At 53.3% G+C, this 16,608-nt stretch overlaps 1 protein-coding gene across 1 annotated transcript in view; it reads left to right on the forward strand.

Annotated features, from left to right (window-relative positions):
- Positions 1–16,608, forward strand: part of LTBP2 (latent transforming growth factor beta binding protein 2) — a 107,790-nt gene that overhangs the window by 8,940 nt on the left and 82,242 nt on the right. The window contains 1 exon segment of the mRNA XM_070377518.1: positions 14,357–14,603. Within this exon segment, the coding sequence (XP_070233619.1) occupies positions 14,357–14,603 (247 nt within the window).

The following is a 16,608-nucleotide window of genomic DNA, read 5'->3' on the forward strand; positions in this document are numbered from 1 at the left end:
GGGCCCCTCTCGAGTCTTTATCAGCACTACACGCGCCCCCTCCAGTCTTTGTGGCAGTACAGGAGCTCTGCCCAGCTGTTCCTCCTGGATCCGATTCCACTCTCTGCCCTAAGCCTGGCTGCAAAGCCCTAGTCTCACCAGCACCCCTTCCTGCCCAAGGACAAGCCCTAGACGCTTTCCAGTGTGAGAGTTTCACAGCCAGTGGTCCAGCCGGGTGATGAAAGCTATGGTGTTCCTGTCCCTGCTGGATGCCCTCATTTCTGCTCTCCTGATGCCTTCTGAGACGGGGATAGATAGGGATGCAATGGGGTTGCTTCCATTCCTACGGGGCTGGCTCACCAAGCTTCCAGTTCTGCCTCTGACCTCGTGGCCTTGACCCTCTCCCAGTCTGATGATGAAGCCTGGGCAGAATCTTAGGTCTCTCTGAGGATCTCCAGATAAAGACAAAACTCCAAACTCAGAAACAAACAGCAATGCAGATTTCTACCTGAAAATTCTTTCCTTTGGGGGAACCTGAATTAGTGGGGCTTGCAGAGGCTAGGTACGTGGTGACTAGGGGCACAGTTGGGGGAGGGACCCTTCTCCATAATTTGAAAGATAAGGACCGTGTGCCTCAGATGACTTGCTCAAGGTCACACAGCTCCTTAGTAGAAGATCTGGGACCTGAAATCGGTGACTCCCCTGGGCAGAGAAGCCAAGGATGTGGGTAGCCCAGTAAGTTTTACAATCAGGAGAAGCTCTGGGGCTGGGGACTGGACACTGGTATGTTATTAAAGTTCCGTAGGTGATTCTAGCCAGGGCTGAAGACTGCTAAGCAGAGTTTGGGGTCAATCATGGGAAGATCTGCTTTGGGGAGCCCTACTCAAATTTGAACGTTTCCACGAATCCTCTGTTGTTGTTCAGTCGCTCACTTGTGTCTGACTCTTGGTGACCCCATGGACTGCAGCACATCAGGCTTCCCTGTCCTTCACCAACTCCTGGACCTTGCTCAAATTCATGTCCATTGAGTCGCTGATATCATCCTACCATCTCATCCTCTGTCGCCCCCTTCTCCTCCTGCCCTCAGTCTTTCCCAGCATCAGGGTCTTTTCCAATGAGTCAGCTCTTTGCACCAGGTAGCCAAAGTATTGCAGCTTCAGCTTCAGCTTCAGTCCTTCCAATGAATATTCAGGACTGGACTGATTTCCTTTAGGATTTTCTGGTTTGATTTCCTTGCAGTCCAAGGGACTCTCAGGAGTCTTCTCCAGCACCGCAGTTCAAAAGTATCAGTTCTTTGGCACTCAGCCTTCTTTATGGTCCAACTCTTACATCCATACGTGACTGCTGGAAAAACCATGGCTTTGACTGTATGGACCTTTATCAACAAAGTGATGTCTCTGCTTTTTAACATGCTGTCTAAGTTCGCCATGGCTTTCCTTCCAAGGAGCAAACGTCTCTTAATTTAAAGGCTGCAGTCACCATCTGCAGCAATTTTGAAGCCCAGGAAAATAAAATTTGTCACTTCTACTTTTTCCCCTTCTATTTGCCATTAAGTGATGGGGCTGGATACCATGGTCTTAGTTTTTTTGAACGTTGAGTTTTGAGCCAACTTTTTCACTGTCCTCTGGGATCTTATTAAAGTGCAGACTGTGACTCAGCAGGTCTGGGGTGAGGCTAGAGAGTCTGTTTCTAACAAGCTCCTAGGGGATGCTGATGCTGCTGGTCCACGGACCACACTTTGAGTAGCAAGCCCTGGGGGGCGCCTCTGGAAGCCCAGGGAGGGATTTGGGGCTAGAAATGAGGAGGAGGGCTCGTAAGTTCTAAAGAGCTTAGCAGAGAGTGTTGCTGAGGTTTGAAGTTGGGAAGGCTGGCTTCAGAGTGGGTGGCCTTCTCCCTAGCTGCCCAAGGGTCTGGGCACAAGCCTCGCTCGGGCCTGAAGGCTCTCGATTTCCTGACTTGCTCATGACTTTCCAGCATCATTCTCTGCCAATCTGGAGTTTCAACACTGGAAACTCGAGGTTGGGTGAGTCTGCTGATTGTCAGAACTGACGTGTGTGCGCACCCTTGAGCCCAGAGCAGGGGGCAGCTGCTCCGGTGCGCCGTCAGTACCCACTCCACCCTGGGGGTCCTCAGCCCTGTTATTTCTCTCCCTGGTCTTCTGCTGCCCCTCTAGGTGTCTCTGGGACTCTGGCATGCAGGCTGGCAGCGCTCCAGGAGGACTTTGCCAGTGGGTGTTAGCCTCTCCCACTAAAAGTCGACTTGCCCACTGAAGGTCTGTGTACTAATTAGCTGGGCCCAATGCTGTTTGCTTGTTGCTATTTTGCTGCTAATGAGCCTAATGAGAACCACGTGGATGGTGGGGTGTTGGCCCTGGATGGCTGGTCCAAAGCTCTGTCAAGTATGGGCTCTTGCTTCCACGCCCTGTCAGCTGGCAGTCCTGCTTCCCCTGAGTGGTTTGCGTCTCCCTATCCCCTTCCCACGCTCTACTCCCCTGGCTGGAGCCAAGGCTGCCAGTACTGGGGAGTGCTCATGATTCTGGCCTAGCGGTTTCACAGATGTAGGGTGCCTCTCCTGGTCTGGCAAGATTGGGGGTGACAGGGAGGGGTGTGGGACATTCCCCCAACTGCCAAGTCTAGTCTCAGAAGGGTGCAGGGAGTCAATCCATCCGCTGGTCTATTCCAGATACCTGTGGGTCCAGCCCACTGGCCATGCACAGGGAGTGATTGTCTTTGTGCCCTGGGTCTCCCCCGACCCCCGGCTTGCCTCCTCTCATGGAATCCTTGGTTGCCGTAACATACCGGCCATCTCCCTGGCAGCCTCTCTCTCTATTTCTGTCCAGCCCCTGGGCTTTGGGGAGCCACAGTGTCTGCAGGTGTCTGTTGCTGGAAGCCTAGCTGCTCTCTGCAGCCTGGCGGGGTCTGGAGCTGGGCCCTCGCCTCCTCCTCTGGTCTCGGTCTCCTCCTTCCCTTCTGTGGCTTTGCCAGCTCTGCCACACAATTTATGTGTTTATGTATTTGTGCAGGCAGCTCGCTGGGGCCTGCCGGCCCGCTCGGCTGAGGCGAAAGACTGCAGGGTGTGGGGAGGCTGGATCCTGTTTAGAGTTAGGGCTTTTGGAAGACTGTCCAGTCTTCCCAGACTGACTCACCCCAATACACACACAGCCTTTGCGGGGACTTCTAAAGGCTCATCCTGGGGAAGAGGATTTGAAGAATTCTCTGGCTTCTCCTTTTATCTCAGCCTAGATGCACAGGGGCTGGGGCTATTCTGGGGAAGGCAGAGGCTCTCAGGGAAGGGGCTAGGAGGACTACCACCCCCACGCCCCCACCAGGACTAAGGCACAGAGTGAGAACATGTACTTTAGATTCTGGTGCCAGATTCAAGGAGTCATGGCTTTGAATCCCGGCTCTGTGTCCTCAAGCAAGTGCCTGGCCCTGTCCCAGCCCCAGAGCCTCACCCAGTGAGTATAACACCCAGTAAGTGAGGATAACACCTCACCCAGTAAGTGGGTATAACAGTCTCTATAGAGCTGCTTCTAATAATAGTAACACACTCAAGATCTTACTGAGGGTTGGAACTTGATTATTAATTTTTAACCCTGACAACAACCCTCTTGTAAATCATATTTGACCTTTATCCCCATTTACAGATGAGGTTAACTCTTTGTCCAAGTCATGCAGCTGGGAATCGGCAGAACCTGGGTGTGAATTTAAGTAGCCTGGTCCAGAGGACAGGGCTTGACACCACGCTCCTGGGAAACGAGTGAGTGCATATAGAGAGCCTGGCATGGGGTAACTTTGGCTGTGATCTTACTCAATCCAGGAGGCTATGCTGCCTGCCTGGGTTTAAATGCTGGCTCCATAGCTTAGCTGCAGGACCCTGGGCAAGATGTTTAAGCTCTCTGTGCCTCAATTTCTTTTTCCGTAAAATATGACTAATACTAGTCCCTGCCTCACAGAATTCTAAGGAACAAAGAGATAGCTTAGGGCAAATGTTTAGTTCAAAGCCTGGCATGTTCTGGGTGTTCTATACATGTCTGGCCTTGATGGTGAGAGCAGGGACTGTATCTTGTGGCCCCTGCGCCTGCAGCGCAGTGCAAGTGTTCATTGGATACAAGGAGCAAGGCTCACCAACAATGTGCTGAGCAACACAGGGCCTCTCCCAGGCCTGCGCAGAGAGGTCTCCTCCTGTTGCCCTGGGCTCATCAGCCTTTTCATAAAACTCCCCATGGTGCTCGGGAGACCCTGGAATGGCCTGGGCACTTGTTCTTGTGTTTTGGCCCCAAGCCTCTCTACGTGTGGGGCCATTACAACAGCATGACTTCTGGACCACATCTCAGTGCTGTGAGGATCCCCATTCCTTCTAATCTGAGCTTCTCCTGGGTTTCCCTGAAGGAGCTCTTCTGGCCCACCCAGCCCAGCCCTGCAAATGACCCCACCCCAAAGGCCAAGACTCTGGCCAGATGGGGAAGAGCCCCAACTTTGGAGCCAGACTCTCTGAGTTCAAACTCTTGTTCCATCACTTACTTGCACGGGGATCTCAGACAAGTTTCTGGACTGCTCTAAGCCTCAGTTTGTCCTTATGTCAAATGAGGGTCAGACTGGTACCATGGTTGTTGTGAGAATCTTCAGAGGAGATACTTGTAAAGAAATTGGCCCCAGGGTCTCCTAATGGTAAGTGCTGAGCAAATGTTAGGGAAAAGGGTCAGGGCGCGTGTGGGATTTGCAGGTTCATTGCTGATTGTTTAGGAACCAGCAGGAACTAGAGGCTCGAGCCTACCTATGGCTCATCTCTAGGTGAATCGTCTGATGAGATTCAGTAGTTGGTGGGAGTGGTAGAAAGGAAAGCGGAAGGTGTTAAGGGGAGTTATCACACAACTGCAGTGGAGACCCAGCTAACACAAAGGGTACAGTCCTAGCAAGAAACATTGCCCATCTCTACCCCCTCCATGTGGGGGTACCCTAGATCTTCCTGTTGAGCAGGTGTGTGCCCTCAAGTCTTTTTGCTCAAAGGAGTATATAGGAGATGCTCTTACCCAGGGCCTTCTCTGGAGGCTCAGATGGTAAAGAATATGCTTGCAATGCGGGAGACACAGAAGTCGCAGGTTTGATCCCTGGGTTGGGAAGATCCCCTGGGGAAGGAAATGGCAACCCACTCCAATATTCTTGCCTGGAGAATTCCTTGGACAGAGGAGCCTGGTGGGTTACAGTCCATGGGGTCACAGAGTCAGACATGACTGAGCGACTAACTCACACGCGCACGGATGTACACACATGCATGCACACATATACACACACACAAAGAATTCTATGGACAGAGGAGCCTGGTGGGTTACAGTCCTTGGATCACAAAGAGCTGGGCATGGCTGAGCAACTAACACTTTCACTTTCATTTCCCCAGGGGGTCCTGAAGCCAGGGGCTGTGTCCTGTCGATGCCAGTGGGGTGCCTACTTGGTACATGTGTATTAAAGGACTGAATGGGTGAATGATTACTTGGGTGACCTGACAGTTTCCTTCTGCCATCCCCAGCTGCCTCTTCTCATCTCCTCGGCTTTGCCTTTCCTACTCAACATCTTAATGTTGGGCTACCTTTAACGTTCTCCAGATCTTCCAAATCCTCCTCCCAGAGAGGGGGGACCGTGTGAAGCAAATCCAGCATTAGTTGCCCCCCTATCATTGAGTGCCAGTAGGCACTGTGCCAGACAATTAAAACACAACAATAATAAGAGTGGCAGTACTCGCTCTGTGCCAGGGATCACACTAAACCCTTCAGCACCCCCCGCCCTGTGAGCGGCCACCACATCGATCTCTGTGCCGGCTCCTCCCATGTCCCTTGGCTGCTGCTTCTCCTCTGCCCAGCAACTAAACATTGGACTGAGTTCTGGGCCCTCTTCTTTTCTTTTTCACTGCCCCGTCCTGGAGTGATCTAATGCATTCCCGTGGATGTGAGCATCGTCTCTGGGCTGATGACGCCCAGATTTATGTGCATCTTCAGCCAGACCTCTCCTCCAACCTCCAGACTCCTTTCATCCTGCTGCCTCCTCGACATCTTGATGCTCTTGATGCCTCCAGACAACCTCCCACCCCAGCTTTACCAAAGCGAGCTCATGGTTTCCCTCCCTCTGAGCCAATGTCCCTGACCAGGTCTTACCCACACTGTTAAAAGGCAGCCTGTCTATCCGAATGCTCATGCTGCACTCTTGGGACCATTTAGGACACCTTCCTCTTGCTCAGGTTTTTGTCCAGTCCTTCCCCGAGCCCTGTGTGCTTCACTTCCTAAATCTCTTGGGAGCCTCTCTGCTTCTCACTCTCCCACCCCTCACCCCACAACCAATGCTTCTCCAGTCTGTGATCCCAGGCAACAGCGCATCCTCCTAGGAGACCGATGCTGCTGGCTGACTGCTCCCACTGTCCCCCTTACCCTCCAGTTCCATCTCGTAAATTGGATAATCACACGTGCGTGTGTGTTAAGTCGCTTCAGTCTTGTCTGACTCTTCGAGACCCTGTGGACACTAGTCCGCCAGGCTCCTCTGTCCATGGGATTCTCCAGGCAAGAATACTGGGGTGGGTTGCCATTTCCTTCTCCAGGGGATCTTCTCAACCCAGGGATGGAACCCGCATCTCTTATGTCTCCTGCACTGGCAGGCGTGTTCTTTACCACTAGCGCCACCTGGGAAGTCCAGATATTCACACATCGCTGGACAAACCTTCCTGCGGCAGTGTGTCCAGCCTCGTGTGTCAGCCCCTCGCACACCGAATCCAGTCTGGGTTCCTGGGATGTGCCGCCTCCAGGCTGTTCCACGAGATTTCTCTCATCTCTGTAGGTGGCTACCTCCTCATCCTCCTTCCGGTCTCTGTTTCCAGCTCCCCCCACTGCTCTGTGGAGAGTTGCCCCCAGCAGCCTTGTTTTTTTGGATCTCAGCCCCTCGACTGTTTCCTCCATCCTTCATATCCCGACTTCTCTTCCTCTGCTTGTTTGTTTACTCATTTTATGAGTCTTGCTGAGCTGGAGGCTCTGTGAAGAAAAGAATCTCTTTCTCTTCGAAAAAAAAAGTACGGTACCGTCCTAGGCAAAGAGTAAATGTTGGATGCATGACAATTTTCTAGAGAAAACGAGACTGGCAGAGGTGATGAAACTTGGCTGAGGTCACCAGGCTGGAATTCAAATGCAGCTCTCTTTGACTGTAAGGCTGCCCTCTCCTCCACATGTCTGCCCTGGCCTTGGCTGAGTTATAAGTGGGAATGGTGTACCCCTTCCCTCTCGACCTTCGTGGGTCTTGGGCATGGAGCTTGTGTGTCTGCAGAAGGGCTTGGATGGCTCCATGTCAGCCACAGATCTGTCCTCCATGTCCTGGAGCGGCTCCCCTGGAAAAGACAGGGTGCCTGGGCATGTCCCCGAGGAGGGCTGCTTCAGGATTCCATCCCATCTCCAGGGGCCCTCTTTAAATCCCTGCCTCCTCTAGACAGAGCCCTCGAGGCTGTGAAGGGGGTGGACCAGTGAGCTTCTGCTTTAGGGCAGGAGCTTGCGGTGAACCTGGGCCTCAGCCCCGGGCCTCCGAGTCCTACCCAGTGGTCCCTTCCTCATGCCTGCTGGAGCTGATGGGAATTGAGGCTGCTCTCTGCCCCAGCCCCTGGCCCCCCAACTGGCCCAGCATCTCGGCATTTGTTAATGCAATTAGCAGGGCGGTCCATGCTGAGGGGCTGGGGGCCAAGGTCTGACTCACACCTCCCCTTCCTCCCCTCCGGCCGCCAAACGGTAGAGGCCCATTCGGCCTGCCAGACGACGACGTCTGCAGAGCGCGCGCGAGGGGCCAAGAACGGCATCTTTCTCTCATTAGAGGCTTTTATGTGAACACAACTGCTATTTTGGAGCCGGGCGCTTGGCTGGCCCCTGAGCCCCAGGGCTGCTTCCAGCCCTCCTGAGCTGCCGCCCCAGCCCAGCTGTGGTGGGAACAGCCGAGTCCTTAAGGACCTGACTTCTCCCACAGCCTGGCAGTTCGGGACCGAGTCGGGGTCTGGGGGTGGACACAGCCCCTGGTCAGAGTTTGGGTGTGGAGAGGACGAGTCCCCCGTGGATTCTGAGAGTGTATGAAGGCCAGTGAGGGGTTTCCTGGCCCCGGGGCAGGGGCGGGGCTCTGACATCAGGGTCCCCTTTTTTTGGGAATCAGAGGTCAGGCTGTGGAGAAACAGCTCAGGGCCACAGTTACCGCCGCCCTCCACCCCTTCCACCCCCTCCAGTCCCCCCACCATCCAGTGAGATGAATTGCGAAGGCAAACTGAGGCTCCAGGTAGGAGTCTAAGGTGGGGTGCGAGGGAAGCGAAGTCCTGAGGGTGGTAGGAAACTGTCCTGCCTGCAAAGGCCTCCAGGTATGGAAGAAACAGGGCCCTGTCCTGAGGAAGGGACTGGGTACTCAGTGGGGGAGATCCTAGTGTTCCACTGAGGCAGAGTTTAGGAAAGATGGCGGTTTAATCTGAGGGGCTGCTGAGGAGCCTCGGGTGTGGGGGTGCTGGGCCCAGAGTCTAATCTGGAAGCTAGATTTATCTCCCAGACAAGACAGCGTGTGGGGGGCCTGGAGGCCTCGGAGGAGGGTGCGGGCTTAAGCCGCCCACCCTGAAGTCAGTGCCTCACCTAATGGATAACTGATGGAGGGAGAAGGCATCTCTAAGTCCCAGGAGAGAGAGCTGATGACAAGAGGCCTGCATGATGAGGGTGGGTGGTGGGGAGGAGGCCGGCGTGTTCGGCACCTGAGAAGCAGCCCTACCGCTGCCCCCCAGTGCGTGTTACATCTGTAACCAGGGCCCACGTTGTCATTGCCTTTTCCTGGGAAAAAGGTTGTGGCAGAGAAATCCAGAAGCCCTCTTGCTTCCATCCCTGGGGGTGTGGGTTTTTTTTTTTTTTAAGCTTTCTTTTTATTTTTAAAAGCTTTGCAAAATGCTGTCCAATACAACTTCCTGTGGAAACTTTCTGTGGAAATGCTCGGTATCCTGCCATCTAACATGGTAGCCATGAGCCTCCTTTAGCTGTTGAACCCTTGACATGTGGCTAGTGCAACTGAATTTTAAATTTTATTTAATCAGTTTCACTGTCAATAGCCCTGTGTTGCTCATGGCTACAGGCTTCCCTGGTGGCTCAGAAGGTAAAGAACCTGCCTGCAATGCAGGAGACCCGGGTTCGATCCCGGGGTTGGGAAGATCCCCTGGAGGACGGTATGGAGACCCACTCCAGTATTCCTGCCTGGAGAATCCCCAGGGGGAGAGGCGCCTGACGGGCTACAGCCCATGGGGTCGTAAGAGCCGGACATGACTAAGCACAGTGCAGCACGGCTCATGGCTACAGCATTAGACAGCACTGGACAGCACAGCCCCAGAAAGTGCAAGCACTTCCACGTCCCTGATTTCTGCTGAGGCTCACACAACTCTTTGAGGCAGCAATTGTCAGACCCATTTGATGGACAAGACAACTGAGGCGGAGGTTGAGGCATCTCAGTGAGACAAGACATGCCCAGGGGCACACAGGTGGGGTGTGGCTGAGCGAGGGGTCAAACCAGATCTTCCTGACTCAACCCTTTTGCTACCAAGCCACTGTTCACAGAGTCTCTGAGCAGATGGCAGGAGCAGCCTGCCTAGTGGAAGCTCTTTCCAGACTCTCCCCCGCCCCAAGCCTGCCCATTCTGAATTGGGTCTCCTCCCAAACGGAGGGGTTTTGTGTGGAAAATCTGAGCAAACCTCTTCTCCACTGTACTGGATGTGAGTGAAGGTGGAAGGGGGCACAGCCAGGAGTCGGGGGAGGGGGCGTGGTGGAGAGAACGATACTTTCTATTTCTTACTTTCAAAGCAGTTTCGGGAGTTTTCTTTTTATTCCCTCTCTTTTGGCATCCTGCTAACTTCACAGAGCTGAACTCCCCAAGCTGAAACTTTCCACATGTCCAATCCTCAGTGAGAAAGAGAGTGCCAGGAATGTGGAGAAGCCAGGGTTCAGGAGCCCAAATTATGAATGGCTAATGGCTGGCATTGGCGAGCGGGCATGGGAATCCAGGCGCAGGATCACCTCCAGGTTCTGAGGATGCTGGTCCCCGACAGGGAGGGGCTGGGTATGTCTTCAGTGGCTAGACATGGGCATTGTGGCATCATGCTTGATAACCCGTCACCAACAATCAACAAAGACTCGTTAGAGCCATATACCCCCTCTGGGTCGATTTCTCAAGTATAAGGCATGACCTCTGCTCTTATGGGAAAATGGGAGGAATGAGGATCCAGGCATGAAACGTGAAGACAGCCCAGCCTGCCACGCTGGGAATTTTCTCTCTTAAACTTCCCACAATGCCGCATGAAACTGCCTCTCTGGGGGTGCCGCAGCATTTCCTTTTTCGCTTTATGCAATCGCCCCTGCCATGGGCAATTCTGCAATGGCTGAGCACTAGATACTTCAGTTTTGAAATCTGTGCTCATTTGGCTTAGGAATGCTTTTCACGGTCTCCTTGAAACAAAAGGCACATGACCACTATGGCCCCCTCCTTCCCCAAGGGTTCCAAACTTCTGCATTTCACGCACCAGTAAATATCCAAAAACATCGTATGTACCAAAATACAGTAGCCAGCTTTTCATTTTGCCAAGTGAGGATATTAGAAACACCATTTGCCATCACCTTTAACCACTTCAAAGAACATTTTAACACCAGAAAAGGAGGCAAGATATAATCTTAAAATAAAAGACACTTAATTTTCTTTTTTATTGGAGTATAGTTACTTTACAGTGTTATGTTAGTTTCTGCTGTACAGCAAAGTGAATCAGCTATCCAGATACATCTCCCCCCGCTTTTTTGGATTTCTTTACCAATTTAGGTCACCACAGAGCACTGAGTAGAGTTCCCTGTGCTGTATAGCAGGTTTTTACTACTTATTTATTTTATACATAGTATCAATAATGTATATATGTCAACCTCAATCTCCCAGTTCATCCCACCGCCCACCTTCTCTTTGAGTATCTATATGTTTGTCCTCTGCATCTGAAAGACACTTTTTCAATGGGGAAGGAAATAGCGTTATAAGAAACACAAGAAACTGTTTTGTTTTTCTTGTATTATGGCAGGCCGGTAAAAACTGACCTGACTGTCCCTCTTCATGGACAGGCACTTGGAACCATCATTTGGGTCCAATTGGGAGTGGTTTTGTGGGGAGTGGGGAGGGAGGAGAGGAGTTTATGCTCCAATCCCATAATGCAGATGCTCAGCTCAGAGCAAAACACTGTAGTGAGGGAATCACTACCTGCTGAGACTTGAGAAGACAACGAAGAGAAGGATGCAAATGAAGTTGGTGAGAGCTGGCTCACAACCTCTGAAATCGCAGCACTTGTTTCAGGAGGACCTTTCTTAGCCGACCTGGCCTCTGTGCTGGTTCAGAAATGACTGGTCCAGAAAGGTCATCTTTCCAAACGGGTTTTTTCTGCCAACACGTCTGGCTGGTTTGGAAGCCTTTTAGAACTTTTATCGACCACAGTATTACATACATACATACATGCCAGTTTTATAGTTTCCCCCAGCCACCCACTTACCATGAGCTGTTTGTTCATCACACCAACCAAAGTTTGCCAAGCCTGGTCCTCGTTGAAGATCTAACTGCCTGGTGGCAAGGGGCTTGCATGGTTTTGAGAACCCACCACGGGGCCGGGCTTCCTCCATACAGGGAGCAGTCTTGTTGTCTTTGTATCCCTGGCACCCGATCTGACCCAGAGAGGGTGCTCACTAAATGTCTGCGGATGTATTGGTGAATGAGGCAGAACCAGGGACAGGCGAGTCACAGGGAAGTACAGGCTCAAACTGCAGGATGTGGGGCGTTGGATTTTTAGAGAGTGAAAGATCTTGTTGTTAAAGTCAAGGACGGGCCATCCTTGCAGCCCAGGAGGGGAAGGACAGAAGCTAGACTGGTTTTGAAAGGCTCTCTTAAGGGCAAAGACCACCCACGCGGAGGTGGAATGGAAACGGAGACTGGGAGGGGCTGTGTGACCTTTCCCTCCCCCATGCCAGGCTTGGCCAGCAGAAAGGTATGGGTGGATCTGAGGGGCTAGGAGTAATGTAGCATCTGTGGTCCACATGGGAAACCACTCAAGCCCTCCCTTTCTACTCCATCCCCAAGATAAACCAGGGCTGACACCTGTCCTGCGCAAACCTGCTTCTGCAGTGTTCGCTGGTCCTGGTTTGGCCCCAGGCAGCCTGTGTCTCTGGTGGTGGTGGTGACAAGGGCTTGGCAGGTGGTTAGGTGGGGGCTTGCTCCACTTGGGCAGGTGGAGGGGCAGCCAGGTGATAGGCCAAAATCCTGCTAAGTGGCAGTTTGTGTTTGCTGAAGTGCTCAGGGTTACAATTCTCTCACAGAGACTGCTTACCTGGAGGTCTGGGGCCTACCAGGAACAGATGCCCAGGCATTGAGGAAAATGCTCTTGCCTTAGGATCTAGCTCGTGGTTGGGATCCTACAGTGAGACCTAATATTTCCTTACTTGCTCCTGAGTAGGCAAGCTGCCCTTGGTTTACACTATGCCCAATCTATTCACCCTTTCTGTCTCTGGTCAGTGTCACCACCTCCAGGAAGCCTTCCCTGACTTTCACATCTTGCCTCAGGCTGGGTTAGAGGCTCTGGTCAACACTTTTCACATGCCCTATGTCCTGGCTTCCATATGAGACAAGACACTCCCTGAGAGAGGGAACCTCTTTACCACTGGCCTCAGACCTAGTGAGTGCTCGGTGAATGTTCACTGAGTGAATGCATGAGCTGCTAAACATCCTCCCTCTATCTCAGATTGACTGTGTGGGCTTTGGAGAGGAATGGCTCTGATGGTCTGAGGTCTCTACCACCAGAGCTGACCTGGGATGCACAGCGTCCCGGGGCAGGGCTCCCAAGGATGCATTCAGTAGCTGACTTAAGGCCAACAGATCCCTTTTGTTGTTTCATCATCAGCGCTGGGCCAAGGTTCAGAGGTGGGTCAGCCCTGCTGGAGGCAGTGGGGGTGGATGGAGCCTGGGCTTTTCAGTCAAACACTCCTGGATTGGGTCCTCCATCCAATACCGCCTGGCTGGGTGACCTCTGCACGTCTTTTAATCTCTCTGAGCTTCAGAGGCATTATTTGTAAAATGAGAATCACAATCCCACTTGCTGTATAGGATTGTTTTAGGCTTAAATGAGACAGTGTATCGGAGAAGGCAATGGCACCCCACTCCAGTACTCTTGCCTGGAAAATCCCATGGATGGAGGAGCCTGGTGGGCTACGGTCCATGGGGTCGCTAGGAGTCGGACATGACTGAGTGACTTCACTTTCACTTTTCAGTTGCATACATTGGAAAAGGAAATGGCAACCCACTCCATTGTTCTTGCCTGGAGAATCCCAGGGACAGGGGAGCCTGGTGGGCTGTTGTCTGTGGGGTCGCACAGAGTCGGGCACGACTGAAGCAACTTAGCAGCAGCAGCAGCAGCAGCTGCCATAATTAAAGAGCTTCCCAGTTGGCTCAGGGGTAAAGAATCTGCCTGCAATGCAGGAGATGCAATAATTATGGGTTCAATCCCTGGCTTGGGGAGATCCCCTGGAGGAGGGTATGGCAGCCCACTCTTGCCTGGAGAATCTCATGGACAAAGGAACGTGGCGGACTACAGTCCATGGGGTCACAGAGAGTCAGATGTGACTGAAGCGACTGAGCATGCAGGCACACTGTAATAAAAATAATATCGATTGTGTTGTAATGAAATATATGCTAGGAGTTAAGGAGGAAAAGAGGTGTAAGGGACAGTCACTGCACCTGGGGTGCTGGTCATATTATTTAGGGAGTTGAGACACATCCATAAAGAATCTATCACACTGATGGTGGGTGGGGCTTCCCTGATGGTTCAGTGGGTAAAGAATTTGCCTGCAATGCAGGAGACACAGGAGACACGGGCTTGATCCCTGGGTCGGGAAGATCCCCTGGAGGAGGAAATGGCAACTTTGACAGGCTACTGCCCAAAGGGTCGCAAAGAGCTGGACACAACTGAGCACGAGCCCAGACGGACAGACTGACAGTGGCCCGTCAGGCATGAGTGCTGTGTGCTGTGGTTCAGAGGAGGGAGCAGTACCTGGAGTCAGGTCATCTGGGATGGGGGGCAGGGAGGCCTTGAGGGAACAGCAGGACTTAGTGGAGAGGAACGGGAGAGAGCCCCACGGAGGGGACACAGCACACACAGAGGCCGACAGGAGAGAAGAGGAAACCATGCCTGCAGGCCAGTCCCAGCTGGACAGACCACGCACAGGGAGCGCTAAGCGTGTGTAGAACACAGTGTCGGGGGTTCGGCTGGTCACGCAGTCTTTGATGGGTGGTCTGAACATGGCCGGGCGGCCCTCACCCTCTCCCTGTCTCCGCAGCCGTGTGCCAGCCACCCTGCCAGAACCGGGGCTCCTGCAGCCGGCCCCAGCTCTGTGTGTGCCGCTCAGGCTTCCGCGGAGCCCGCTGCGAAGAGGTCATTCCTGAGGAGGAATTCGACCCCCAGAACTCCAGGCCAGCACCCCGACGCTCGGCCGAGGGACCCCCCAGCCTGCGCAGGAGCAGTGTGGCCAGAGAAAGCACCACGGCCAGAGTGCGCCCCCCAGCGCCACAGCTGCAGCGGGCCAGGTAAGTCCCCTTCCTCAGCAGGCCCTCCCTTCTTTGGGGGGAGGGTGTGCAGCCTCTTTGCAGGGGCTTCTGCCTTCGGCCTGTTTGGTGAAGACCTTGATGGAGAAGGCTGGAGGGACTCTCCTCCCCTCCCCCAACCCCACCGGAGGGGTGGTGAGCGGGTCTGCAGGTTTCAGGGTTGGCACAGGCTCTGGCAGACTGGACTACACGGTGGCGGTGGGAGGGGAGCTGCTACCCTCCAGGTCCTGGGAGAAAGACGAGGAGGGCATGTGCCTGGACCCAGGCTCTCTGCTTTCAAATCCTGGTTGCCACTTCCTAGGTGGGTGACCTTGGGCAAGTTACTTACCTCTCTGATTCCTCATCAGTAAGGTGGGGACAACGACGATGATGATAACCATGGAATTGTAAGGATTAAATTCGTTAATAAGAAGAAAGTGTTTAGAAGGGTGCCTGGCACAGAGTAAACTCTATAAATGTTTCTCCTCCACTTCCTTCTTTTCTACCTGTGGTCCGTGCAATGCGGGAAGGACTCCTCTGTCAGAAAAAAAACCCTTCCAGGACTTCCCTGGTGGTCCAGTGGTTAAGACTCTGCTTGACTGCAGGGGGCCACAAGTTCGATCCCTGGTCGGGGAACTAAGATGCCATATGCTGTGCCGCAAAAAAAAATAATAAAAAATAAAAAGTTTTTAAAAAGCCACTTCAGCTCTCTTGCCATCAGTGCTAGCAGCCTCTCTCCTTGGAGCAGCCTGCAGGAACATGTAGTGGAAGGCAGAAGGCTAAGAGGTGGGAAGGGGGTGTTCTCGGGCAGAAGTCCCTGGCCTACTTGTCAGCCAACCTGGCCAGACATTTCCTAGCTCAGGACAGGAAGTCTGAACTTTGGTAAACTGGTCCGTTTCTGGGGGCTGTGTTTTCTTTTTGGTTTTTCAGGTTAGTTTTTCCATTTGCTTCCTACTAAGGAGGTTCTTTCTGAAATGTTTGAACCTTGTCTTGCTGAACTCAGGGAAAAAAAGGATTTGCCCTCCCGGAGGAGGCTGACAGAACCAGCAGGAGGAGGCTGACCTCGAGGCCAGGTCCCCAGTGGGAAAGCTCAGGAGAGAAAGGAAAGGAGCTTGAGGTTGTCCAGCCACTCTGAAGGGGGAGAGCGGGGACAGACCAGGGTCTTGGTAGGGGTGTTTCACCACCCAAGCGAGCAGGTGGTTTTTGAGGGCAGCCAGGAGCAGAAAAAAGCAGAAGGGTGAACTTGGGTCAAGGCCTAGGGAGCACCAAAGTCCAAACCAGAGGAGCCAAACTCTTTGGCCAAGGCCTTGGGATGCCAGAGCAGAGAGAGAGGCAGAGCTAAGGGCCAGGTGGGCAAGGCAGGGGGCACGGCGAACCGCCTGGGACTGGCTGTGACCAGCTGGGCAGGGCCTGAACCTTGTTCTAATGGGTCCCAGCTCTGGGTCCAAGGTGGGCCGGCCTGGTGCAAAGGCACTTGGAGGAGCCCCAGGGGTGGCAGCTCCAGGGCCGGTCCTGGAAGCAGGGTGGAAGCAGAATCCAATCTTCTAGCCGGGCTTCCCCCTGCCCCTCTCCCCAAAGCTTCTTTTGGCTTGTGGGATTTGTTCATTTTATAGTGCATTTATCCCTCTGTGTTGGTGCTTGCTTGGCAGGTCATTCTGTCCCCTTGGATCCTTGAGTCGGAACTGTTTGACATGCCCTGCCCCATCTTCCCAGCCTCTCCAGCTCCTCTTTTTCAAAGCCCAGTCCCACTTCCTCCAGAAAGCACCCCCTCCGTCGTGTCTGCCCAGCTCTGACCTCCTGCAGCACATGCTTGGCCCACGTCCCTGGAGTCTGTGCCCTGTGTCTGCAATCAGCCTGTGCGGCCTGCGCCCTGGAAGTCAGTGCCTGTCTCAGGCTGGATGTCCCCACAATGCCACCTTGCAGAAATCACTCCATCTGCGTGGCTTTCTGTCGCTTGGTCCCAACTTAAGAGTGACCTCACAAAGGGCCCGCTTGGCCCTGAGCCCTC

This window comes from Bos mutus, chromosome 10 (genome assembly GCF_027580195.1).
Source record: "Bos mutus isolate GX-2022 chromosome 10, NWIPB_WYAK_1.1, whole genome shotgun sequence".
Lineage (NCBI taxonomy): Eukaryota > Metazoa > Chordata > Mammalia > Artiodactyla > Bovidae > Bos > Bos mutus.